The 27,855-nt window shown below is 42.9% G+C and overlaps 1 protein-coding gene across 3 annotated transcripts; it reads right to left on the reverse strand.

Moving 5' to 3' along the window:
* LOC121670155 (ubiquitin carboxyl-terminal hydrolase 12-like) lies at window positions 1–27,795 on the reverse strand. 3 transcript variants are annotated; one of them, XM_042039986.1, is made up of 9 exons: window positions 27,635–27,795; window positions 14,902–14,982; window positions 11,977–12,190; window positions 10,938–11,164; window positions 9,639–9,715; window positions 8,714–8,797; window positions 7,906–8,103; window positions 5,831–5,909; window positions 1–2,343 (listed from the first exon to the last, which is right to left on the reverse strand). In XM_042039986.1, the coding sequence occupies exons 1-9, from the start codon at window positions 27,680–27,682 to the stop codon at window positions 2,242–2,244; spliced, it is 1,110 nt and encodes a 369-aa protein (XP_041895920.1). In that variant the 5' UTR covers window positions 27,683–27,795; the 3' UTR covers window positions 1–2,241. The 3 variants fall into 3 exon arrangements, with proteins under 3 accessions (XP_041895920.1, XP_041895921.1, XP_041895919.1); XM_042039985.1 differs by having other exon boundaries at window positions 2,291–5,909; XM_042039987.1 differs by lacking the exons at window positions 11,977–12,190; window positions 27,635–27,795.
* Between the last annotated feature and the right edge of the window lie 60 nt (window positions 27,796–27,855).

The raw sequence follows: 27,855 nt of genomic DNA on the forward strand, positions 1-27,855 counted from the left end.
TTTGGGTTTGACCATAATGACCTTTATTGGAGACAGGTGGGGTCATTTATTATACAGAAGTAACATCACGCCATTCTCTTCCCATTTAATTCCTTTTAGTCTCCTTATAAATCTGTAGCAAAAGTGCACTTTTAACAGGTTTTAATCTATAGCATATATCTTTCAATATTATCTCTCAGTCAGGTATTTTATTTGTAAAAAGGTATCACCAGATATACAAAATACATGTCTAATGTACTACATTACTTTCTGCATTTACTGTTTAGATTCTTTTTAACTCAGTGCTCTCTCATTTTTTTTTTTTTTCTTCATTTTTTTGCAAGACTCAGTGATAATCTTCTGGTGGCATCACCAGGAGAGGACTCACAGCTTGTGTGTGGAGAAGGGGAGAAGACTCTTAGCCAGGAACAATTGTCACACAACAGGAACAAGATGACAAGAACATTTGCTGCTGTTGAATGTGTCTCTCAAAATGACAGAACTCTGTATAATAAAAAATAATTTAAAAAACCCAATGTCCATATTTTACGTGCCAGGAGAATGGAAGCTGCACCCAGCTGGAATACGATGGCAATGGTTCATTTGCATTTTGAAGGCAGGAGTTAATTGCTAAACATCACGTTTGTGGTCATGAGAGGAAGGAACAGACACAGGCAGCACGAGGAACTGTGGAACGCTGCTTTCCTGAGGACAGTGTTTTGGTAAAATATTGAATATCCTGCACAAGCCACAGAATTGCATAAGTTAAAGATCCTCAAGAACAACGAGCACTGGGGACAGATGAGGGGCTGTGCTGGAACAGCCACACTGAGGACACACAGCTCAGGGACCCAGCAGGTGAGGACAGCAAAACTCATTCCCACTGGGAGGCTGGAGCCAGCTGTGACAAGCTTTGGCACAGCAACAGGACTTCTCCAAAAGAAACTTGCACAAGATTTGCTGAGATTTCTCACAAACTTCCTTAGTCTTTTCTTCCTAGTTATCCTTGAGATTATAATATATGCACAGTAACGGATAAGAATTGCTTCATTTCAGTCTTCAAAAGACCAACAATTTCCCCTGGGAAGCAAGGCCTAGAGAGGTAAATCAATCAGAAGCATTTTAGGGGGTGTTAGGTTCCCAGATGGAGACAAACATCACCACCAGTGACTGGAACACTGACCAGGTAATGGCTGGTGGGTTGGTTGGTTGGTTTTCCTTCTCACCTGTTCATTACCTTGAAGACTCAGAACTCCTGGATTAGTTCCCCAAACACCCCTTCCCTTGGTTAACCCTTCCCCGTTAGTGCTGTTTCTGTGGATTAGCATAGATTCAAAATGCAACTTGGCATCAGTTTCCTGGGAATTGAGTGAAATGTGGAACAGATCCTGCTTCAGAATGAGGGCACTTTTGGTTTATGCAACAGATCCAAGAAAGGCTGGAACTCCCAACTTTTCTACGGCAGAGATGGTCTTTGACAGGTAAGGGCTGCTCTGCTCCCCTGGAACCTGCAGCAACGGGGCCTGGAGGCAAAACTGCTGCTTCCAAAGGGAAATGCACAGCAGGAGAGGCTGGATATGGAGACAGTTCTCTGCCTTCTGCAGGAGAAACAAACAGCACAAATCAGAGCAGTACAAAAAGAAGCAGTGCTGTTGGTGTTCTCTAAAGCCAAGAGAATGCAGGCTGGGGAGGTTTACAATGCTGCAGAGAGAGGGGTTTGTCTGCTTTTTCTTTATAAAAATTACAGACTTGACATTTCCAATATGTCTTAGCTTTGTACTGCTTCTCAAGTCTGAGTCACCAAAAATATCCAGCAACCAGCTGCTGCTCATATCCTAAAATATGCCTTCAGCTGACACTGAATATTGAAATCGTTCTGCTAAAATACAGAAAAACGATGGCAGAAACCAAGGTATAGCCTCAGGCCAACTTTAAATGGTAAAAATCCTACAATGCTACTTTGAAATCTCTTCTTGAGTTCATGAACAAATAAGCAGCCGGGTTTCAAGTAGAGGTAACACAGATTTTGGAAGATAGCACGTAAAAAAAAAAGCCCAGAAAGAAAACTGGAACAAAAGCTCTTCTTGTTACGGCAGTTCAGCACTAATCCTCCAAAAAGGGCAGGGAGGGAGCTCTCTCCTCCCCCCTGGGTCTGTCCTGGTCCTACAGCAACACCGAGGAGCTGCTTCTGCTGGCACAAATCCGTTCCACTCGGACATAGCTTGATCCCTTTTTCCTTGTGTCCATCTTGTGTCTCTTGTCTCAGTCCCTGGACTGGTAGAAGAGGATGTATCCAGATTCGGAGTTTTTGGAAATGTCTGATGTTAAACCATAGAATTCTTCAATGGCCTGGGCGTCAATTTTCTGAAAATTAATGGAAGTTTTAATTAGCTTCAATCACAACACCACCCTAAAAGCCTTTTCTCAGATAAACCATTATTCCCAGTTCTCAGAGGAGATCTGGAAAGCCATGCAGTGTTGACACAGTGACATTTCAACACCATTCAATCCAACAAAACATTTTTTCCCACTTAATAACTTATTGACTGTTGAAAAAACCAGGAAATCAGGACGAAATAGAAACTTCTCAGAAGGGATGCACTCTTAAGCCAGACTACAAAACAAGTGATCCATGAAAATGTATCCTTAAAAGACCACATGACATTTTTATATTTGCTTTTCTGACTGGTGGTACCTTGCCTGAGTATTTTATAATTGAATTATTTTATAATTATAAAAAGCAGTCACTAATCAGGCAAGAAGGTTTTTGCACAGCTGCAAGTACATGTAGTGTAGATTGAAAATTCAGCTACAGTAACTCCCAGATTTCAAAGTTATTGTGAGCCTTTTAGGGAGAGAAGTCCTGCAAGTGCTACCTGAGTTCTGTGAATCTCATCTAATTATGATCTTTGGCCATAAGAGACTTTTCCTACCTGGCACAGCCTTCTGGAATATTACCACAAGTTTGTGTTGTAAGAAAAATGATGATTTGCTGGACTAATAGAATTAAAATCTGCTTATATTTCAATCTGTGACCTATGTGCAGAAAAGCTGTTTTGTTCTCATACTCCCACCAGCAACTGGAGGGCATTTTAAAGGGGTTTTAAAGATGTAGGTTCTCCATGCCTTGATCCTGCTTCTGAGCACAACTGGCTTCCCATCAGTGAATGGGATCCTGCAGTCCAGAGACTGGAATAAAACATTCCCAGGCACCTGTGCTGCTCAGCACTCCACTGGGATGGAGTTTTTTAATACCTTTAGGACTCTGGATCCACAAAAATGAGAGGTCTGAATTTGTTGAGGAGATGAGCCCCAAGTTCCCTGTTATTCCCAAGGAATTAAGTTGAGGAAATAAAGAAATGTTCCGAACACAAGAAGCTCTGGGTTGAACACCTGCCCTGCTCAGGAGGAGCAGAGACCAACCTGTGATTACATCTTAGAAGAAAGGGACCCTGCTGTGCCTCCAGCAGGAGCCTCCTCAGCTGCAGAACCCATTTGGAGAATGTGAAATCACTGCTCACTGACCAGATTTTGGCATCACCACGAGCTGAGCAGCACTGCCTTCTCCACGTGGCACTGCTGAGCTGGGACCAGCCTTTCCCAGCTTTTTCCCAGCACAAGAAGAACCAGACATGAGTTTTCAGAAGATGCACCAACTGCAGAAATTCTCTCTTGAAGAGTTTTGTTAAACACCTAAGAGGGGGGAAAAAAAACCCCCAAAGAGATGTTTTGTCTTTTCTCCATCCAAGGAGTGAGGGGAAGCTGAAACCCCCTCCTGAGGCCGCTGCATTTTCACACCATTTATTAACATTACTACAGACTGGGAGAGCCACATTTGAACAGGAATACAGTGAAAGAACACGCCTCAGCTCCTGCAGTATATTTAGCAGACAAGTCAAACACGTTTTATTTTAAGTGCCAACTCACTTGCCATGCAATCAAGCCTATTTCCACTACTCATTCTGAATGCAACTCAAACATTTGATCCACATTAATTCATGCCACAGATATTTTTAGTTTCAGCGCAGCAAAACTGACTTCCTTCTTTAATTTCACTATCCCAGAAAACAGAGTGGAATTGAAAGGGGATTATACAGATTCTATTCTTCCCATTCTTACTTGACCAGATATGGTTTTCCCCAGTTGTAGATTTAGGGGAATGGTTGTCACTCTAAAGCTACAACTTTCAGGATGCTGCAGCCTCACTTGGCATTAAAAATGATGTTTCTTATTAACTGAGATTAAACATCCTTTGCTCATTTCCAGACACCCATTCTGGTTCTCCAAACCAAATCCAATTCTGGAATCCCATTCCCAGCATTCAAATCTCGGAGTTATCCTTTAAGCACAGCCATGAAGCCATTCTCTGCCTCTCCTCAGTGTGGAGAGCTCCATGGATGGATGTTTCCAGGTAAACACTGGCACTGGGATGCATCCCCTGGCTGCTCTGGTGACAAAATGTCAAATTCAAATTAGCCAGAGCTCATTGACTCAGGTTTCTCAATTCATTTTGCTTGGCTCAGGATGCCCCTTGGACTGATTTGCCCCCTGGATTTGCTGCTTTCCCACATATGCTGCAGGAATGTTTGGTGATCATCAATCTCCAATTTAATTGAGAGTTGGCCCTCTAATGAAATCCTAACAGGCAAATAAATCTGCCTTCCCCACTGCTGACATTTAGTGGGTAATGAGGACAAACTCCTTCCTCTTTTCAGTTTGGAGCTGTTCATTCACATCACTTGCCAAAAAATGCAATAAATCTTTTTGTATTTCGGGTGGAAAGGCCTTTTCCTGGGCTTTCAGCTGCAGTATCTGGAACAAGAGCTTTGCACTCACCTCCTCAGGTCTGCTTTGTGAGGTAGCCAGGCCTAGAATGTTAACCCTCCAAAGAGCTTGATTTTTATAGCATGTTAAAGAAATTCTAAGAAAGAAGATGAACTCGAAAAAAACAGCAAGTCATGATTAAAGACAGAAAAGCAACATAAAGGAAAAAAGTGGATTTTTTTCCAGGACAGCTCCTTGGATTTACTGCCCAATAACAGACAGCACTTATTTCAAAGCCATTTTTGGCACATCTATGAAAGTGCCAACAGTGTTTGCAGATAAGCAGAAATTTGGTTTTGCCCTAGACGTGAAGATAGAACATAGAAGTGGCTGCTAGGAAACAAATACAGAATGAGAGGATGGTTGTGTTACATCTTTTAAAATGTAAAGTTCATCTCCTGGATGGAAAAGACAGAGAACACTTGCATTTTAAAATATTGAGGTGAACACTATTTCCAGAATTAGGTGACACAATTCTGTGCTTGGCCCATGACAGAAACAGACGAAAATGACCCCAAAAATATAAAAATGGGAGAAAGGGGACTGTTGACATCACACACACACTGGGAAACCACCCCTGATGCTCAAAACTACGCAAAGATTGTAAAAAACTAAAAATGAGGAATGTCCCACATTTTTATTGCAACACAAGCATGGCTTTTGATATTTAGACACTTAATCAGGCCTTGACCATGGGATCTCCGAGACAAACAAAGCTCTTCATCTTCACAAAAAGCAGCTCTGCTGTGGCATTTGTTCTACTGTTTGATATTTGCTTAATAATTATGTGAAATACATGGATGTATAAATATTGTGGATGTTAGCCTTTACAGATATGTTGGCAGGAAAGGAAAAATTTGCTTGAGCTGTTTCAACATCATCACTAAAAATAATTTTGTTCTACAATTCGCTGGTGAAAACTGACCCAAAAAAAGTGAGAAGCAATGAAACACAAGTTAGCAATGGAAAGGAGCCTAAAAATGGGCTGAAAGCAGAGGTTAAAAGAGTTTTGTTGTTCCTTACCCACCTCTACAATGTCATCATCAAACAGCAACCAGAAGCCGTGGCTCTTCACGATGGTGATGTAATGCCCACGGTTTGGGCCACTGCAGGGAAAAGGGATTGAGAATTCATTATCCAGGAGCCACTTCCCTCCCCAGCATCCACCTCTGGCTGTCCCAGCTCCACTTCCCAGCTCTTCCCATAATGCTGCTTATCAGATTTCAGATTTTTTAGGTTAGGTTTTTAGATTTTTGCCAAATTGCTTCAATTAAAATGTCGCTCTTGGCTACTTGAAAACACAAAACATTCAAAACACAAAACATTCAAAACACAAAACATTCAAAACACATACATAAAATAAATATTCCATGTTTTTATTCCATAAATATTTCATCTCACCATTCATAGATTTTAAAAAACAAAACTAAAAATATTTCAATCTCTGTTTTGTTGCATTCACCACTGCTGACTATTTTGACCACTGTTAATTAAGTTTTGAATTTAATCAGGTCTGAAATATTTCACAGCAGGAATTCCTTTCATTCTCAGTGTGGTTTAACCTGTGCCTGACCACAGCCAGACCTTCTGTGAGTGCCCTTCCCACTTTTCTCATGGAAGTTTCCAGTCCAGTCCCACTGCCCACATCCCAAAGATTTACCTGGAAGGGAAGGGCCAATAAAATGACCTAATTCCAAGAGTAAAGGCAGGCAGGCTGCCCTGGGAAGGGACTGGTTTGAGATAATGAACCACATGGATGGAAAATTACAATTTACTGACCTCAAATCCTGAGAAAACAGCCCAGGGATACAGTGGGAAAAAATACTCCCTCTTCCCAGCTTTATTCTTTCCTTAGGATCAACATAAAGCTTTAAAAACCCCAGTATTTGTAGCAGTTTTAGGCAAAAGAAAGTCTCCAGTCCTTCCAGAATTATTGATAAACACAATATCCAACATTATTCCAAGAATGAAATTCCTTTTTTTAGGGCAACTAAATAAAAATATAAAAGTCTAAGCTCAAAATATTTCAAACAAGTTCTGAGAACTCAAAATATTTAGAAAATCTCATTTATCTCAAACCTTTGCTAAGTTCCCAGTAAGAATTGAGAGCAGGTGAGTTACAGGAGTCCTAAAAGCCCCACACAGGATAAAAGGTTTGAGAAGAAAAAGCAAAAGCATTTCAGAATGTGAATTATTAATCACCATTATCCAAACATGTAAGTGTAGGCACAGGTATGGCAAATTAAAAACTACCCAAGAAAACACATTGGATGAGATCCTAAAATGAAAAAAATGAAATAATCACTACAACTGCACCACAACAAGAATCTTCTAGAATTATATGAAGTTTATTTATACTAAATCTATGCATTCTTAGCATTTTGCTCCTCACAAAGATGTTTCAAAACATTTACGTGCTGTAAAACTGATTACTTTAAAGCTCACACTTCCTGAAGGCAGTCAGAAATAATTTTTCCCCTTCTATAATTTTTCCCCTTCTATGAGGGCTTTTTTCCCTAAAATGCTTAAAAGCTTTTCCTCTTTGCTTTTAAAACCAGAACTGAAGCTGCTAAAACTGAAATTTAATGAAGAAAATAAGGATATTTAAAAATTCAGCAGTGCACAGTTTATTCCACATGATGGCACCAGCTTCTAAAGAAACTTCAAGGGTTTAGGCAGCAGCAACATGAAAAACATAATCTATTTCTATTTTAGTAGGTGTTTTTCCAAGATTTCTTTTTATTCCATGTAGATTTCCTGGAAAGCAAGGTTAGGGGTGGGGTTTTTTTGTTATTTTGGGGTTTTTTAATGATTGCTCTTTGCTACAGCTCAAAGAAAGAACTTGTCTGATGGGCCGCTGTGCTGCTAAAATGACAAATCTTAGCCTGTAAAGTAAAACTGAAAAGAGTAAAACTTCGAAGTAAAATTTAAAACAGTAAAAAAGGTAGTAAAAAAGACAGAAATTAAAAAAAAAAAAAAAAAGAATACTTCCAGCCAACCAGCTCTAAACGCTCCGGCACTGCCAAGCAGTGCGATGGAACAGCTCAGGGATGAGAGATTCCTTCAGAATTCCAAAGAAAGGCAAGGAATGTGCAGAAGTACCTGCCACAGTGGACCACCACGGCCACCAGGTCGTACATCCTGTCGGGGTTGGTGGCATCCCCCGAGGTGTTGAAGAGCCGCAGCTCCAGGGGAAACACCACCCTGTAGGAGAGTTTGGTGTAGCGGTGCAGCTGGTCCATGTATTTGAACCTCTTCAAGTGCAGAGCCAGGATCATGGGCAGCTTTTTCACCCTCATTCTGCAGCACAAAAATAGAATGGGACAAAGAGAAGGATTAGTGTATCACCCCAAATAAAGCTTTGCTCAAGAACGGCTTCGTTATGGGGAAGTGTCGTAAAAGGAATCCAAAATGTTGGTAAAATGTTTAAAATGCTGGGTTTTCTCACTTAGGGAGAACAGGCAATATTTATTCCAAATTATTAACAGCACAACTGACATCTGAATGCAGGACAACATCAGCTTTTCACCAATCAATGGGAAGAAAAAGCTGGAAAAAATCTGTGTTGCTGCTCTGGCTGTGACCAAGTCTGAGGGGAAAAAGAAGATTTTTCTGTATCCAGTGCTCACAGACAATGCAGATGGGATGTTTTCCAGTGGCTTTAAGCTGATTAATGCTAACTGGGGAAAATGTGGATGTGTGGAAGCACCAGACAGAAACTCTTCTGGGAGAAACACAGGATCAATCTCCTCATGATGAGGCTGCCATGAAGTTACTTGGTCTCTCCACTTCTCCTTCACCAAATACAGACCCAGACAATCTTACCTCTTATTTTTCCTGAATTCACCAGGTGTATTCGCCCAGAAATTTTAAGACAACATCTCCCTCAGCCTGAATATTTGGCCCTTACCTCTTCTGTGCCTCCTGTTTGCTGCGGCACTGCTCACAATAGTATTTGTATTCACTGCATAGAGTCTCAGTGTTACTAAATCCCCTGTGGAAATCAGAGAGTGGCATAAGCAGGGACATTCCAGAGCATCCAGGTAAAAGCTATTGCTGATAAAGCTGAAAAAAAGCCCCAAACAACACACAGAGGATGAAGCTCCTTTCACTCATGGTGCTCCCAGAGCCATTTGAGGTGTACTTGTCTCGCTCCTGGGATGCAGCAACAATGTTCAGCTGGAAAAATCTGGAATTTACACCCTCAAGTATTAACTGCCTATTTTTTGGCTAGGAAAGGTAATAAACAGCAATAAGGTGATTGAGTTTTGTTTCCATCAGTAGCCATTCCATGTTTTCTTTAGTGGCAGAAATTAAATGTTCACATCTACAGCCATTAAGTAGCAAAGTCTGGATTATCCTTCAGCTCCCAGCAATTACAGATCCATTATCAGCTATTAAATAGCCAGATGCTGTATGCAAATTAAGTATCCAAGCAGCTGATAAGCCTTGGAGCTAGCAGACAAACACACGGAGCAAAAGTCTATCAGGAAAAACAAAACTGACCCTAAACATCAGGGCCAGGAGACTAAAATTCAGTAAGAATATTAAAATAATCAAGAATTTATTGTGAAACCAAACACAGCATGTTTATTTTTGATAAAGCCTGACTGGGTGATGTAACAAATTCAAATCCCCATAAAAGAAAGTGAAAATCAATCTTAGCCACCACTAGTGCTCATTAACTACTAAAACCCACTAAGAAACCTTCCAAAACTCCCAACATTTTACCACATCTCAAAGCCTACAACTGCTGCATGAGAGAACAACTAATCCAGGCTCTTTCCTTCTGACCAGGACAGGTATTTTTTCCATTCCCAAAGAATTCTGTTTACCTTAGACAATGTGTAATTGATGTATTTTGTTCCACATCAACCGAGAGGTCCAGAAAGTCCTCATCTTTGCTACTAACCTTGAAAAAAAAAATAATAAGAAGAGATATTTGGTAACAATTTAGAGCTGGCAGATTTCTTTTAACCATTTCTGGCATGGTGCAACGTCATTAAAAAGAAATGTACACACACACACAGAGGCCTTTTCTTGGGGTAAACTAAAACTGATTAAATAACCTGACGTGGTGTTAAAATCCAAAGAGGAGCATTAAAAAAAATAAGAAAAAAAAAAAAAAGCAACAATAACAAAACCAAACCAAAAACCCATGGAAAAAAAAGCACAAAACCCCAAACCCTTTCTCATGAAACATCTCTCCCCCTCGAGACTTCAAGCCACATCTGATTATTTCACTGGCAAACCCCAGTTTTAACCACTCAGAGCTCTCACTGGAGAAGCTTTAACCACATTCCATTTTCTCTGCAGCCTGATCCAGCTTTCTGCTGCATTTCAGGGTCTAACAGTCAATACTCAGAGGCAAGGCAGAAACAGGCAGATGGCTCTTCAATTAAATGGGCTAGCAGGGAGGAAAACCATCTTTCCATTTGTGGAACAGTCACATTTCACTGCAAAATTCTTGAGACAGAATCCTATTAATGTCATTTTTAAAGCTTCTCCTCACCACATAGCCATAACTTTAGATTTTAAAAGCCAAGAACAGTTTTTTCTGTTGTAATCACTTCTTGGTTCTTTTATTTCTCTCCCCATCTGGGTTTTCATTTTTTTTTAGCACCATTAAATCAGAGCATATGACTTAACTACAAATCCCTGGTCTGAAGGTGGTGTGGGCTCTAATTCTAGATTTCACGGCACTTTTTTTTGCTCTCAAATAGAGTGGCCAAAGACCAGCACCAAGCACAGAATTCCAGTTCAAGCAACTCAGTTCATCCCAGAGTTCAATTAAGAGCAACTCTCATATAGAAACACAACATAAACTCTCAATCACTGACACAGGGAATAACATGGAGACAAAAAGGCAGCTTGGATCAGCCAGGTGCAGCTGCCTCGATGGAAACAGGGAGGAGGAACAGGGAAAACACTGGGCTTTTTCTGGGCAACATACCTTAATGAGCATTGCTTTGAACATAGAGCTGATACAGTCCTAAAATAGGCTATGCTCCATATTTTAATAGAGACAGTGCAATTTCATCTACCCTAATAAATGAAAAAGGGTGCTCAGTGTTAGGGAAAACAATCCAGAAGCTGGGAGAAAGCTAAGAGGTGTGGTTTGCTTGTGCACGTACAGCCTCACAGTTAAGACATCTGGTTTCATTGGTTAGTGTTCCTTGGAAGATTTCATGGACCCACGTCAGATCAGGCTTGTCTCCTTCTTCACTCTCAATGCTGCCATTCTGGAGCTTCCCATTCTGCTTCTCCTGCTTTTTCTCCTCTTGGAGTAAGTCAGCAATAGTGTTCAGTAGGTAGTTTAGGAATTCGTGTGCATCCTGCTGCATGTAATTATCAAACAATTCTGGAAAGGAAGAGAGGGAGGAGAATGAGCAACTACAGACAATTCCTGATGCCAGGTCACTGCTGTTTTCCCTTCCCTCCTGTCCCCTGTCATACAGCTCTGGTGACACTGGTGAGTTTGGGAAGAATTACACTTTGTTGTTCTCTCAATGATTATCCTCAGGTTGCAACAAACAGACAGCTGAAAAACACCATAAAGGAAACTTAGCTTGGGCATTTCTCAGAACTGAAGAAAACCATGATTGGTTTGGGGTTTTTTGTAGTTTATTTTCTTCTTTTCTTTGGAAAGGGAGGGAAATAAAGAAATTCAGACATGTTCCTTGGGCCACTAGCTCATTAAGTCCAGCATCAAGGGGCAAAAATCCCCTACTGGAAGTTTGTTATCTTTTCAAGTTCAAGTAAAGAGGATAAATCAACAGCCAGAACTTTTCCTCACCAAACAGCCCTGGGAAATAACCACTGGTTCTGATCCTAAGGAATTTATCCTACCACAAATGCAAAGAACAGGCTGTGAGTGGCTGGGTCTCCTCTAAGAGTTCGTGACAGCCTGGAGCAATGACCTGGAGTGTGCTGACTTGTTCCTCTAGGGAACACGATGCCAGTGTGGAATATCTGGACGTGTGCAAGTCCAGAAACAAAGATACTGAGATAAGGACAAACTCACAGGACAAGCACAGAGGTGGCAAACTTCACACCGCAAAAATCTTCAAGAAACCTGCTAAAACTTCACAATTTGGGCTCCAAAAGAAACCTGAGTTTAACATTTGACACGCTTAAAAATGCACTAAAAAAACCCCTCATTTATTCATTTACCATTTTCTTTCCTCAATCGGGAAATAAATTTCTTGGGTGGGATGACTCCCACCTTCTTCTTTTGCGTGGCAATACTGTTGAAGAGATCAGAGAGGCAGGTCAGGAGGCTTTCCTTCTTTCGAGGCTGCACTTTGTATGCCAAAACTTTTTCCCGAAATGGCCGACAAAAATAAAGTGCCTGTAAGACCGAGTTGCAGTAGCAGGTATTGCCGAACTGGTCAAAAAACAGAACAAAGGAGCTTGGATTAGGGCTGGCAAAAAGAAACGACAGCAAGAGGTTGTTCATTAAGAATGTCACACAGTGAAACTGGAGAAGTCACCTGGCAGAGCTCATTTACTGGGGAATACTGGTTGGAATGGGGGGCAAGGCTGAGCCTTGTGTCAGCGAGGGAAGGGAGAGGAGGCAACAGCCACAGGATACTGGGAATACACAGACAAAGTAATTAAGGGCTCATGAGAGAATCAAAATCTCTGGACACAGCCCTACTCATCCTGAGAGAGGAGAGCCTGCTGGGGAGAGGAAAGCCCAAAATAAATAAATAACAAATTTCACAGAATATTCTGAGCTGAAAGGGACCCCCAAGGATCACTGAGTCCAACTCTTATGTGAACAGCCCATACAGGGATCAAACCCACAGCCTCGGCATTATCAGCACTGCTCTGACCAACGGAGCCAAACCCAGTGGCAAAACATATTATAAATTAGTAATAAAATCTGTATTTCCTGCTCATAATGGAATGTTTTGAGCAGCATATGATGCAGGGCAATGCACAGAGCAGCTGGTTTGCATCTGGCCTGTCTGAAGGCAGTGCCAGGGCAGAGATAAGGCCTTGCAGAAGCAGCTCCCCATGGCTGAGCAGGGAGGCACACCACGATATCAGCTTATCACCCCCAACACCACACCACAGCTTCAGAGCTGCTGCGCTGCAATTTATTGTGCTGCTGCTTCAAAAAAGGGAAACAAATTCTGGGTTTACCAGTCCCCAGCTATGCTGGTAACGAGCTTCTGCTTCCCAAGAGCAACGTATTTTAAATAAACCAAAAAAGCATAAAAATCTGCCTACAGAACAGAGTCGTGCTCGGAGACACGGCCACTGTTCACCCACATTTGGTGTGATTACTGCAGCAGAACGGCTTCAAGCTAATAACCACTTTGACTGAAACAGCAAATGAACAGCTTAATTCATACAGCTCAAAAGGTCCCAGATTAGAGCTACAGTAACACTGATTGATACCTTATGCAAACAACAGGGAACAACAGTTAAAACTTATTGACACGAGGAAAATAAATATGGAACTAAACAAACACATGAATTAGGAGAGAGAATCACTCAGATGCTTGTTAGTAACCCAGAAAAACAAAGAAGCATCACGCTAAATAAATTTGCACACAACACAAAATAGGCAGCCTAAGTTTGAAGGCTTATTTGAAGATAGGAGCTTCTTAAAATGAAGACTGAGATGAAATTCTGGAATGACACTGTTGTTCCATCCTTCTTGTGCTATAGTGCATATAGACTATTTTAACAGGCTGTTCCCTTCTCCCACATATTCTGCAGTGGCTTTAGACACAGTTTAACAGAGCCAGGTTGGTTTAGCTCACTGATCCAAAAATTAAATAACTATTCAACCCTCAAGTTTGGGCCTCCATTGCCCACAAGTTCAACACCTGTGTGCACACAACCACACATTTAACAGCACTGATGCTGAAGCCATGAAATTGCCCTCTTTAAAATGCTCCAATTAATTCCAAATCGTGAAAGAACCAGAAATAACTTCGGAAAAAGCTCAGCAGAACAACGGCGTGAGAACAAGCACCCTGAAAAAACCAGTTGCAAGAAATGAAGCACAACAGCATTAGTCATATTTTACCCTTCAAAACAGAGAATGGATGTGGTTCTAACAATTCTGGTTATTTTTAGGATGCTGTTTTTCCTCTTCACACCATTCAGTGCTCTGCTATTTCTGTTACAATTGGAGATGCCTTCCATTTTTGCCATTACGGTGCAAACCTCAGCAGCTCGGGAATGGCCATCAACACCCTACTTCAGGAACAGAATTCTGTGTGTTTGGATAGCTGGGTGTCTGAAATATAAACTGCTAGAAACACACACAAAGTCTATTAACTGGGTCTCTAATGAGCTCAATAAATACCACTTAGTTGGCCTTACTTGGAGTGTGAAGAGATGGAGCATCTCCCAGCTTTCAACACAACCTTGATGACCAGCACACAGAAATGTAATTCTGTTCCCAGTGAGTTATGCCAAAATTGCATTTTCCCATCATAAATAAGATGCCACAGAACCACTGCTGCTCTGAACTAACTCAGGAGCAACACCCTCTCTGCACAGTTGCTGCCCCACAGCTCCAGCCCAGAGCCACACAAACTGACAGATGCAAAAATGCAGCTTTTTGGAGGGTTCATGGCTACACCAGGCTGCCAAAAATCCAAAAGGAGTATTACTACACGAAGGAATTATCCACCCAGTCTATGTCATTCATCTCTTGCATAAAAACTGCCACTTCTCCCACGAGAAGGGTGTTTTTAGAAAAGCAACACATTTTTATTTTAAAACCTCCCCTGCACTGCAGCATCAGTGTAAAATCTTCTCTGGAACAGCATATGAACAATGGACACACTTTATCAGCTCCCACTTTCCAGCTAAACATTAGAATCTTAGAATTAGAAATGTACCAGAGTAGGAAGGGTTCTCCCACAGACTTTACAAGAAATACACTTATTTTTCTGTGTTTCAGATGAAATGATAGCTTGGTTAATAACCACGCTGCAGGATGTGGTGTCTATGCTCAGTCCCACTCTAAGTGAGAAGTGCTCATCAATTGAGTTCTCAGAGAATCCTGTTAAGCTCCAAATTAGGATATGAATTAAAAACCAGCATTTCAAACACCGAAAATTCACTTACATTGACCAAGCCAAAATAATGCTCATTCACAGGGAACTGCTCAGGACCAATCTCTTTCTCCAAAGCAGAGGCATTGGCGCCCTACAAAAAAAACCAATGTTTATGTTAGAGAAAACACAAATTTCCTAAAAATCCCCAAAGATTAAGAAAGAATTTACTTCCATTGAAAATCAGCACCTTGTGTTCGCTGAGTTTTTCAGAATTAAATGAATATGATGCTTTATTATCAAAAATGTATCAAGGTTTCATTTCAAATCTCAACTCCATCAGCCGGAATTATCTGATCTAACAGAAGGGTTTTCTGCATTTCAGTTTATTTGAAAATCAACACAATCAACTGTTCTCACTTCAAACATCAGGTTAGCCACAGTGACCTAGAAACAGCAACTTAATTTAGTCAAGAATACGCTGTAAAAATAAATTTATCCTGTAATTTTCTACCTTTCTTTTGCAAAATACTATGGACAAGCGAAGTGGGATTACAAACCCCTAAAAGAATGGAGATAAAGTTTTATCACGGTCTCAGATCACCTGAAAGTGCTTTGGCTTTGCTACCTTTATTTCAGGGTGATGTATTAAGCTCACAGTGCATTTTGACGTGTCCTTGAGTTTCCAGCAGTACAATGAGGATGGAATTTGCTGGTTTAGATACAACTGGAAAACACCACATAAAGCAACAGCTAAGGCATTCCAATGTTTTATTTTGGATTTTAACTTGGTCCACTCTATATTCAAAGTGCATTTATATTTATGCATCTCTTTCTGTTTCCAAACCACCAACACCTTATGGATGGGAACATCTTGGGATTTGGTGCCTTCCCTCATTCCTCTCCATCCTGTTCTTTAATGTTTCTTGCAGATGCTCCAACAATCCTGAGCTCATCTGATGTAGAATCCAAACAGTTTGGATTCCTAATTCTGTTTTAAGTATCTAAGTCACTCTAACCTTGTCCAAGCAGAAATCCTTCTGCACAGGTGAGCCACCTTCAGACACCTCAGAAAAGCATTAAACCAAAAATTACAGTCCAGCATAACTCAATTCATTTATTCCCCTGAAGCTACCAATGCTTTTTTCATCTCTGAGCAAACATTTTAATCATCTCCCTATTAATAGAAACCACAAGTAGAGACTGTAAGGACAGTTCCATCCAGATTGTCTTTAACAGAGAAATAACTAAAAATTTTCTTAAAAACCAGGAGAGAAACCAAGAAATAACCTGCTTTAAGAGTTGTAGTTGGATGCTCCCCCATCAGATTTACAGTGAGTTACATTTCTCAAAGCAGATAAAATGAGGCAGGCTCAGAACTGGGTACTACAAACCCCACAAAACATTCCCAAGGTGCTGACAGATTTACAAGCAGAGCTCTGCTCAAGCAGCAATCACACACAACATTTTTGAGGACTCAGTGCCAGTTCAGGCAGCTTCTTTCATTTGTTTCCCTGCAGCCATTCCCTGCTCCCAAGGAGCTCTTTTTCCCTCCACTATCCCCCCCCAAAAAAACCCAAATCAAACCTAAATAAAAGGAGAACCATCAGCAAGGAGGATCTGCAGACAGGGGTATCTCCAAGGGCTACCTCAGCTCTTCACTCGCACTGCTCTCATCTGACTTAGGAGATGATCATCCAAATTCCATGGAAATGCACAAAAGGTGAAAATTCCAGAATTTTCAGCCTGGAAATCAGCACTGGCTCCTCTTGAGGTTGTTTTGCTCTTACATGCTGCATGTTTGGTGATTAGGAAAGGAGGATTTGTAAATCCTCCAAGCTCGTCAAGTTCAGTTTCAATTTCTCTGGAGTTTCCTCGCCCCCTCCATGATCTCCAATATTATTTAGGGAAACACTGGAGAAAAGCCCATTAAAGGAGGGACCAAACCTCACGGAACCAGGGAAACCTGACAGCCCAAATGCTCCTGTTGGAAAGCAACACATGGAATAAATTCCTGAACAAAGAAATAAAACCATAAGAATTGTAATTTTTGATAAAACTATGCTATAAAGAATTTAATAACCCACCATAAACCAGGGTTGTCAACCAATCCACCAACTTGTATCCCATTTGTACCTCTCCATTTAACCTGACAGGTTACAGGTGAGTTTTTTCCAAGTGTTTCCTTGTATCTGCTGCCCAAACTTTATAAATTTGGGTAAATTAAGTGCAGAGGCAATTCAAAAATTAAGGCTTCCTTAATAAATCAAATCATATTTCATGTATTATTTACAACTGAAGTCATAGATGCCTCATCTCTGGAAGTGTTCAAGGCAAGGTAGGACCAACCTGGGACAGTGGAAGGTGTCCCTGCCCATGGAATGGGATGAGCTTTAGGGTCCCTTCCAACCCAAACCATTCTGGGATTGTGTGAGGATGCTGAATTTTCTTGCCAGAGAACATTTTAAATCCATAAAATCATAAAAAACCCAGAACAGGACTCAAAGCAATTATGGGAAGAATCCAAAAAAATCACAGATTAATCATAAATAGTTCTGAAGATGCAAACTTGCAAATTAAACACTGAAAAAGCTCCAGGAAATGCAATGCCCAGCATTCCATGGGAAAATAATTCCCTGGCAGAAGCACAGCTGATTCACCATGGAGTCAACGTCCAGGAGAACTGCACTAACCAAGGCAACAAGGATACAGCAGGGGGGAAAATCCACTTTATGGTGAGGGCACCACTTGGTCATGTTTTTGGGGTAAACTCCAGAACTGCAGCCAAAGTTCAGCTCCTCCCAATCAGGGATCTCTGCAACTCAATTAGCAGTTAGCCAATTAACCCAGGGCAGATGAACTCTGGTCCAGCCTGAGCCATGTCCTGCTGCAATGGAGCCTAAGAAGAGGTTTATGGTCACACTGAAAGGTGTTCCACACCTTTTCCCACCCCAGCTAAAAGGTTTTTCCATCTGCCACAGCTCACAAGAATATTCGCTCATGAGAAACAAACCACACTTCATCATTTTGGAAACACAAAAGTCGCATCTTATCTAGAATTAAAAATCTAACCCAAGTGGCAAGTGTCCATAGTATGGAAATTTATGTTATTATTTGGGGAATTAAGAAATGCATCTCCTTTGTGGTGCCACAGCCAAAGTTTTCTGCATCTTGTGGTACTTTGAACATCTAAAACTGTAAGAAAATCAATATGGTTTTGCTAAACTATGTCACATATTGTGGCAGTACCAAGAAATGCCATGAAAAAAATCCCTCATCCATAGCAATTGAGTTTGCTTGGCACAGAACAGCTAAGCAAACCCTAAAAACTAAAATACAGCTGAATAGAAAGATGAATGCAGGAGATTAGAACTGACTTCTCACTGCTGGTGCAAGGCAAATAAATACAACATTTGAACAACCCCAGAAGTACATCCTTGACTTCTATGAGGTCCACGGAAATGCTCTCAAGGAACTGTTCTGCTGCTCTGCTTCAGGACCATCAAACCCAGCTCTGTGAGCAGGAATAAACCCAGATTTATACAACACACAATTACCCAAGGACGGAAACTTCCTCCTCATTTAACGACGTGGTAATAGTGATTTACTCACATAATGAGATGTGAATTTAGCACTTTCCTATTGGTGGAGGAGGTGACAATGGAAGTTTCAGCACTTGCAAGCAGGATTTTCAATTTTCTGGGAGTTCCTGGGACTTCAAATGTTGTCTCAGAGCTGCCCTTTTCTGCTCAAACCCTCACTCAGAGAACTGGCTGTGCCTCCTCAGTTCTGGAATTATCAGTCAAACAGGAAAACAAAAAACTGCCTGGCCCATCTCAACTCTCGCCACCTTAGCAGGAGCACACACAGCTAAAAACGGCCAAGAAAATCCCCAAAAAACAACAATAAAACATTTCCTGTCATAGCTGCAGTCATTTTACTTCATGCATATCAAACAACAGCACAGGGAATTGTTAATATTCAAGTTTTCCTCACTTTTTCATACCAACACAGTGAGGGACATCACACCAACACCTTGATGTAAAAATTTAAGGAAAGACTGGATGTGGCACTCAGTGTTCTGGGCTGGTGACAAGGTGGGGGTTGTCAGGTTGGACTCCATCATCCTGGAGGTCTTTTCCAACCTAAATGATTCTGGGATTCTATTCCATGCTCAGATCTGGATGAGACACAGAGAAAACAGGATTGGGCTAAACTAGTAACAGCCAAGGCAAGTTTTGTTGGATTTTTTGAAGCAAAAAGGGATTTGAAAAGAGCAGTTTCAAACCCCCTTACCTGAGAGAACTGTCTAACCAAGCTGTACTGAGGCAGTGATCCCACAGTATTCCTGAAATTTTAACTGAATAATCCACCAAAACCAGAAGAGAGATCTTGTAAGCTCTGAGTGATTTTTGCTCAGTAGCAAAGTCTGAAAGATTTATTTCCAGTTCAATGCACCATGCAAGTGGAATAAATAGTAGTAGACTTCTGTTTTTTAGCCAGTGGTAACTCACTGCAGCACCAAAAGGAGATGACAGAGAAGGATAATTAGGCACCATTGGCTCTTTTTAGCAAAAAGAAAATCCTATTCCTGCAAAGAAAATTAGTATTTTGCATAGCCTAGATGTAACTGATTTCAGAAACTGCAAATGTATCAAGTTTCCAGGGGCTTCAATACTTGGTGACCTTAAACTGACTGGATTTGTAATTATTCTTACAGACAAAAGGCTCATAGGCTGCATTCACTTATCTGACAGGAATCAGAGAGGAAGAAGAAGAGTGCTCCGTTTTCTCTACATTCTAGTTAATGAATTTTATGGTAGAAATCAGAATAAGCCTCAGAGTTGAAGAGTTTTTGTGAAGCTGTGGATGAACAAAAGCTGGGAGTGATTAATAACAACCACACAGCTCAGAATGGGAGCTGCTGTCAGCTGAGAATTCCACATTTCCAGCATCCTCGTGGTTCCTGCTTCGAGTTACAACCTTTTCCCTTTTCAGCAATAGGAGTTTTACTAAGTTCCAGTGAAATCCTGATCCACCACAAACCCTGGCTGAGATTTAGTGGACTGGTACTACGGACTACCCCATTTTTTACCCTGAACTAACGCTTTGCCACGTGGACGGAATTCACATTTCCATTCCCAAATATCTGCCTTCTGCTGCTCTGGAAGTAACTCTGCACGTGTGGGGAGAGAGAAAGAAGGGAGTGAGGAGACCTTCTGAGCATGGAGCAGCTGCTGCTGCAGCTCCAGGGAAAAAAAGGACCAAACTTTGCACAGCCCTGGGTCAGGATCCTCACTGTTATTCTGAGCTCTTGTCAAAATAATCAGGTCAATGCTGTGCTGCTGCTCAGCAAACAGTGAGCACAGGGGCACTGGAGCTGGAAAATGAGGGAAAAACCCACAAAGCAGGGAAAGAGTCACGAGTGGGGAGACCCCATTGCCCTAAGAGTTCACGGCATTTACCTCTGACAAGCTCTGAGGGGCTCTAATTACACAGGTTTGAACTGCCAATGGGTTTAGAACCATTCCATAATCATCAGTAGCTCAATATAATGACAAAAAATACTCAAGATTTCTTTGGGGTCATTGGCAGACACAGAAATTTAGAAACACTTGTCAGACAAACGCTTCATGAGGTTTTAATTTATTTTTTTTAACAGGGATGAAGCAGTTGCTTAAAGTACAAGGGAAATAACTAAAATGGTAAAGACCTTCTCATCTTTTCAAAAATACAACTACAAACTTACAGTTTGGTCTTTTTTCAATCCTGATCCTGCCAAAATCTACAAAAAGTCAATTTTTTTTTTTTTTTTTACGTTTGCTGTGCTTGTTTTGGGGCACTCCCCCACTTTAGATGGATACAGATTATATACACCCCCAGAGATGCTCCACTTGCAGTTCATTTGTGGACAGTGGTAGATTGTCAGAAGAGAACTCTTAACATCTGGATGTGTCTCCCAAAATTTCAGAAAAATTTCTATCTGTTCATTGTATCCTGTTGGAACTAGTTCCCTATGCTTGCCTACAGCCTTCAGCTGCTTTAAGTCCTGTCTAAAACACACCCAGGACTAATTAATTCCATTAGCTCACTTTTAACAATCAGTTAATTTAAAGCCCTCTCCACACAGCCCATGAAATTTGGAAGATTCAGCCTTTCTTTAAGGATAATTACTATTTTTTTAGCTCAGTACAAAATATTAATTTCCACATTACCCGATTTTTATGCATTCCTCTCTTTGCAATTAATCTAACTCAGTTCAAGTGAAGGAATTAAAGCCTTGCAACTCAGGGTATCTCTAACCTTTCACTGCAGCTGGATGCACACCCAGAAGCTATTCAGCATCACTGGAGTAACAGCCTGATGGACTAAAACCCCTAAGGATATTCTGGCTTGGACTCCACACCATCCTAACTCCTGGACTGGAACCAGCTGCTTCCCACTGAGCACCTGCCTGCAAAAGACATTTCCCTTTAGAGAAAGGCAAAAAAAAAAAAGGGAAAAATACATCAAGGATTTCAGTGTCCAGAACATGCCTGCTGCACAAGTCTTGCTCTCTAATACCTCATTTGACTGGTTCCTTTTAACAAGTGAGAGTAGGAGAAGATTCACCATTTAAAAAAAGCTGGGAAGCAGCTTTCAGGTTGTGCAGAAAAGGCTCCAAGGGACACCATCGTGCACCACTCCAGATTAGAGGAGCTGCTTAAACCCACTGCTGAGGAGTTGTTTTAAGAGTGAATACACAAATCAAAACAAAAAGGGAAAAAAAAAAAAAAAAAAAGAACAAGTAGGCCAAGCCCGAGCTACTTAAAACCTTTCAGGAAAGAAATCTGCATGAGCTGATGCAGAAGTCTGCCTGCACTTGCTGTATTTGCTGAGATAATAGTTCCAGCTTCAGGACTATTAAAATCACCCTGGGGGGGAGTGGAAATGGAGCAGATTGGGGTTGTATTGCTGCAAGTTCACAGAACACACCGTCATGGTTTTCTAAACACTGATTAGATGTTGCTTTCCCCATCCTTTAAAACTCCTTGGCTGTGGAGCACTGAAGTCAGATAAAAAGAGTTGTCAGCTCGGGGTTTGAAAGGCTCCCTTTTCATGTATCCAGGAAGGCTGTCGTTCCAGGCATAACAAATTACTGTAAATTGAGCCTTGGATTGCAGCACTTTGCCTGCATAAGCACTCCAAACAAACCGATAATCTTGAAAGGAGCAGGTAGAGCAGTGTCACAGACTTTCCAAGGCTTCACGCTTCCAAATGCTACGGAATCTTCCTCCTAGAAAGGCTGTGCCCATTTCCAGGCAGGAGGAAAGCTCACAGAGCACCCTGACTGCTGCCATGTCACCCAGAGAAACTTGAAAGTTCTGTATTTTAAAAGAAATTTACTCCTATGAAGCCATAATTGGAGTGGTTTTAAACAAATGAATGCAGGGTGCTGTGTAAACTCTTCCAAGCACATGTTTATTCCACGAGGAGCTGGTCCTGCAAGGTCCACAGGATCCACACCTCCCAAAGGCAAAGCAGGGCACACACACCTGTGAAACCCTCTCATTTCACGCTCTTAAATTAGATAGCAAAGCTGGGCTCCAGTGAAAAGAACATGTGGAAAGGATGCAGGAGAAAGGGTAGGAAAAACAGAACCACTGCTTAGTGCTGCCCTTTGTCAGCAGCTCCTTCCCCTCCTCAGCCACTGCCTCCCACATCACCAGTTCCCAGTTCACCCCAGTTCATCCAAGCCTCCTCAGCCACTGCCTCCCACATCACCAGTTCCCAGTTCACCCCAGTTCATCCAAGCCTCCTCAGCCACTGCCTCCCACATCACCACTGTTCCCAGCTCATCCACTTGATTTCTCCACCCACAAGATTTCTCCTGACCTTGGGCTTCTCCTAATGACCCAGTAACACACATAAGAGTGGGTGCTTTGCCAGCACAGCTCTCAGAGATTCTGCAGCTCTCTGGGCCTCTAAAAGAACAATCACAAACAGATCCCAGTTGTGCAAGGCCCAGTGTTTACCAGCATTGTTCTTCTGTGAGCTGGCAGCAAGATTTTATCAGGAGCCTCACACATCAAACAGTGCAGGGACAATGCTGTGAAAAGTGAGGAAGTGGATGCTGAGGGAAGGTGAAGCCAAACACCACGGATTTATAAATAGGTTTATATTTCATTTATAAATAGGTTGTAACTTCAGACATTACACAGACACAGAACAGTAAAATTCAGCTGTGGGGCCAATCAATGGGTCTGAATGGGGAAATATATTCACAAGTCAGTGCAGGACAGGTTAAGTGGATAAATCATGGAATAGTTTGGGTTGGAAGGGACCTTAGAGCCCATCCAGCGCCATCCCTGCCATGGGTAGGGACACTTTCCCCCATCCCAGGTTGCTCCAAGCCACATCCCACGTGCCTTGGACACCTGCAGGTATCCAGGGGCAGCCACAGCTTCTCTGGGCAACCTGTGTGAGTGCTTTACCAACCTTAATGGAAAAAATTCCTTCCTTTCTAGTCTAAATCAACCCACTTGTAGTTTAAAACCATTCCCTCTTGTCCTTTCATAACAAAGTTTATCCCCATCTGTTTTACAAGCCCACTTTAAGTATCCACTATAAAAGGAGCTGAAAATATAAAATACAGTACAGAAACAAACCATAATGATCTACAGTGCTGCCCTTTATTTTGGCAGCAAGTGTAGGAATCCCCCAAACTGACATCTGCTGGAGCAAGAACTGAAAGCCATTTCTTTTTTAACAGCAACAAGACAGTGAGTGATGTGCATGTAAACACGGATGAATCCAAGGCAATAAAAGCATTTGCTCTAAATCCTGATTAAAGAACCAAACAAGAGAGATTTGGTAATATAGAGCACCTCTTGAACAAGCTACACTGTTATTTTAACATCTTTCCCCAGGTATTCACACTTCATTTTTAAATTGTAGCAGCTCCGAAGTCCTCTAATATATGATCAGTGTCTGCTTTGAACAAATGAACCACGTAGTGCCCAGTTTCCTTGGCACAACACAGTTGGGATCTCTCATGAGTTCTCATTTTCCTGAGGACAATTAAAGCATGAAATTTTGAAAGTTTATAGACAATCAAAGCAGACACCAGAACAGCAGGAAAGCTCAGGTATGTGTTCAGGACTCCTGTAAAATCCTAAAGCTCGTTCCAAGAGAACCTGTGTGGTCCAGCTGAACTGCAGCCTGGCTTTGCTTCCAGCCCCAAACTGTCAGAAGCCCCAAATCTGGAGAAGGCAGCAATAAACACCCATCACACACAGTATTAAACCAGAGTACAAACAACACGTGGGAAAACCTTCAAGTGACCTCCTCCCTGTTTTCCAAAGGGTTATGTATTTCTTTCTCCCCCTAAAACAATTATTCTCAGTTATTCTCAGGCTGGGTTTTAAGTGTAAAGACAAATATTTTGCCTCTTTCAGCTTAACAAGTCAGTCAAGAAGCAGAGCGCTGCTGGAGACAGAAATCTGCTTGGCCAGCTCTACTTCTACCCTCCCTTCTTTCAGTGATAAATGTTATAAATGTTAATTCTCTGATAAAGCTAAACCAAAGTCCTACAGCTACGGGTGACAGCAGTGAGGTGACATTACACACCAGGGACACCACACCCCTACTGGAGCTGCCCGGTGTAAATTATTCAGGAGGGAAATGGAAATGTGGGACCTACAAACGCTGCAGCCACCTCCCCTCCAGCAACGAAGTCAATAATTACGCCCTGGTTCAGAGCATATAAGGCTACCCCCAATTTGTATCCTGGATTGGAGTTCTTCAGGCGTGTCTGACTGGTTTAACAAACAATTAGACATTAACCTAGAGGAAGTGACCCTAATTGCCTACAAGAAACAACATTCTGCTCACAAGCTGCCAGAGAGGAAAAGCCCAGCTCTGTGCTTTGCATCTGCATTCTCAAGTTCTGGTCTCCTTCTCTAAAGTTCTGTCAATTCAACAAAACCCCCAAGTTCTGTCTCAAAACCTCAGTTCCACAACTGTCTCAGAGCACAGAAAACACACCCTGGGTCAGAGGATGCAGTGAGACCCACGGAATTCAGCCCTCCTCACTCTCTCCTCAGCCAAGAGAGGATTCCCACCTGCCCGTGACCACGTGTTCACCCCAGAACCACAGATCCCCCTTTAAACACTGCTGAAACAGCAACTGGGGATTTTTTTATGCAAAATGCCTCAGCAGTGCTCTCTGTTTCCATTTCCCTTAATTCTGCAGCTGCTTGCAAACAGGGCTAGGACACAAAACTGGTGGCAGAGAAGCAGAGCTCGGGTCAGTGGCTCCTGGCCATGGATGTGTTTTCCAGCAGCCTCCCCAAGCAATGAGTCACATCCAAATGAACCCCTGCACCCGTCCCAGCTCCCAATCCCTGCCAGGCTGGAGCTGCCACATGCGCGTTGTGAAATCCCGGAAAAAGGCCGGTACTCACACCAAGGAAATGACACCAGCCTGAGGCACAGCAGAGCTGATCCACCCTGAAACACGGGGAAGTTCTTTTAGGGAGGGGGAGATGATTCAGGTTAAACCTCATTACCGGCTGCTAATGAGTTCAGGCTCTGGATTTAATTTTTACAGAGATACTGGAGAGGAATGGAGCGTCTGAGGAGCAAAGTCAGAACAGCAGTCCCTGTGATGCTGAGGGGTCTGACAATGTCACAAACCTGGGTTTCACTTTTTCAGTCTGGAGCACAGATGATGACTGGAAATGCTGGTAAAAATTGCATATTTTACTAAGAAAAATATGTCAAGTCCTGTACAATCACTACAGATTAGCATAATCCTGAAGAAAGCAGTTCCCAAAGGGACTTTGTTCATGTATTTCAAGGTTTTTGTAAAGGAGGCTCAGGTTTTTCTTATTCCTTTATGACAAAGCAAATAGAATTTTTACTTGCTGGACATGCAAATAAACTGATCCAGTTTTAAAAACAGCACCCAAACCTTAATTTGCTGGGCTGGTTGAAGGAACAAATGTTAATATTGACAGTAAGTTCAGCCAAGCTACACATGCACCTAAAACACTGATGCTGACAGATTCTACAGCATTTGATTAAATGACTAATTAAGGAATTTGGAAGCCAATTTCATTCAATTATTTAGTGCTACCAGCACTGCTCTACAATTTCTGCACAGAACTGAAACAGCAAATTCTCCACTTGAAGCACAATGAGGAGAACCTGCTTCCCCAAAGATAAAACATGGCCAAGTTGCTCGGAAAAGAACACCCACAGTACTTCAGGAGGGAAGGGGGAGGCAACAAGCACCTGCCCAGCTTCCATCACCATCCCAACCACAATCCAGGCAAGCACAGGAACACAACTGAATCCAAGGCTGGGGAGGTTTAGCCAGAGTCTCTGAAAACAAATCCCACTGGAATGTGCTCAGGTTTGGCTGCACAGTCCCAGGGAAATGCACTGCCTTCCATCTGCCCTCTCAGTCAGCTGATCTCAGGAATGCATCCAAAATGTTCCCCGGATTGAGTCAATCACTTGCCTCTGGGGTGCAGAACTCCACAGCAAAGTCATGACTCACCTCTCCCAGCCTTAATCTCACCTGTGTCTGTGATGGGCAATTAAAAAACACAAATTATGTTGAAAAAAACCCCATTTAGTGAGATTAGGGAAGGATAAAGTCCTGGGAAATCGTCCCCCAAAGACTTTCAGTGAGGTTTCCATGGCCAGGGATTTGAAAAGATGAATGTCTCACGCTAGGGGTGTTACTGTGAAACTGCAAGCACCCAGTTTGTACTGGGTTCAGTCTAGCTGGGCCTGGAGTTAAACTGGGAGTCAGCACCTGCATGGAGAACAAATAGGAAAATCCTGCTCCTTTTACACACAGGTGAAAACGAACCCAGTAAATTGATGTGCAACAGTCCCTGCTACGATCGCAGGAAGGAGATGGAGAACTGCCCTTGGAGCAAGGAAAACGGGGCACTGGGAAAACCCAGCTGCTCAGAGAGGGCACCCCCGGGCTGATCCTCTGCTGGAATTGAAGAATTCGAGCCCCTGCCAGAGCTCAGACCGAGGGAATCCTCACAGAAGGTTCTCTGTGCGCTCTTTTTGGTGTTTCACTGATAGGCTGCGATATTTTCCTGTGAGTCAGCTGTGCTCCAGCGCCAGCCCAAGCACTTGCTGGGCTCTATTTACACAGCAGCATAACTTCATTAAAAATTCTGCATAATCATGCAATTACCAGCCTGCCTCTTTCCCTGGCAGCAGGGACGATCGCTGTTACATGCATCCACGTGGAACGATTGCAGAGCTTTGATAAACGAGTAGAACAACCTTTAGAACGAACTTAGTTATCACAACAACCGAATACGACCTGAGCACAAGGACAATTAGCGCTCGATAATTCCTTTTCTCTCCGAAAGGCAGCACCCACCTGCCCGAAAAACATTTCGGGGCACAGGCGGCAGCAGACACACCCACCGGGAGCGCCGAGTTCGCATTTCTGCGGAGCCTCCCCACACTTTTCCCACCGGGATTTGAGCCCGATTATCCCAAATCCCTGCGAGCCCCGGCCAGGCTGGCACCCCGCGCTCAGCCCGGCCGCGGCTCCCCGCGCTCCCCTCGCCCTTCCCCGGCACAGCCGCTCCGCCCCGGCCCCCTCAGACACCCGGTGCCGGCGCGGGCGGCGGGGCCTCCCGCAGCGATGGGTTTGAACCACTTCTGCTGCTCGCACGGCGCCGGGGAGCGGCGGGCGAGCCCTCCCCGCCGCTCAGCGCGGGGCACAACGCCGGGGGCCCTTCAGGAGCGGCTGTGCGAGGCCGGGCGGCCGCGAGGGCTCTCACCATGGTACAGACGGCGGCGAGTCTCCGCACCGTCACCAGCGCCTCCATCCGCCCCCGGCCGCCGCCATCTTGGGCCGCGACTGACAGCGCCAGCTGCGCACCCGCAAACCGGCCCGGCCCGTGCGCCGCCGAAACGGCGCCGCCCGCGCCGCGCAACGACCGTTCCCACGCGTTCTTGGTCCGGGGGGAACGGGATGGGGAACGGGGAACGGGACCGGGAT

Source organism: Corvus kubaryi, unplaced genomic scaffold, assembly GCF_017639235.1.
Source record: "Corvus kubaryi isolate FWS band 111438036 unplaced genomic scaffold, C.kubaryi_AGA036_p1.0 37395, whole genome shotgun sequence".
Taxonomy (NCBI): Eukaryota; Metazoa; Chordata; class Aves; order Passeriformes; family Corvidae; genus Corvus; species Corvus kubaryi.

Excerpts from the sequence above, each read along its gene's own strand:
- LOC121670155 (XM_042039985.1), bottom strand. The coding sequence starts at position 27,682 with ATGGAGGCGCTGGTGACGGTGCGGAGACTCGCCGCCGTCTGTACCATG. Across the intron at positions 12,191-14,901 it reads ATTATTTTGGCTTGGTCAAT|TTCGGCAATACCTGCTACTG; the intron begins GTAAGTGAATTT and ends TTTTTTGACCAG. Across the intron at positions 11,165-11,976 it reads CCGATTGAGGAAAGAAAATG|AATTGTTTGATAATTACATG; the intron begins GTAAATGAATAA and ends CTTCCTTTCCAG.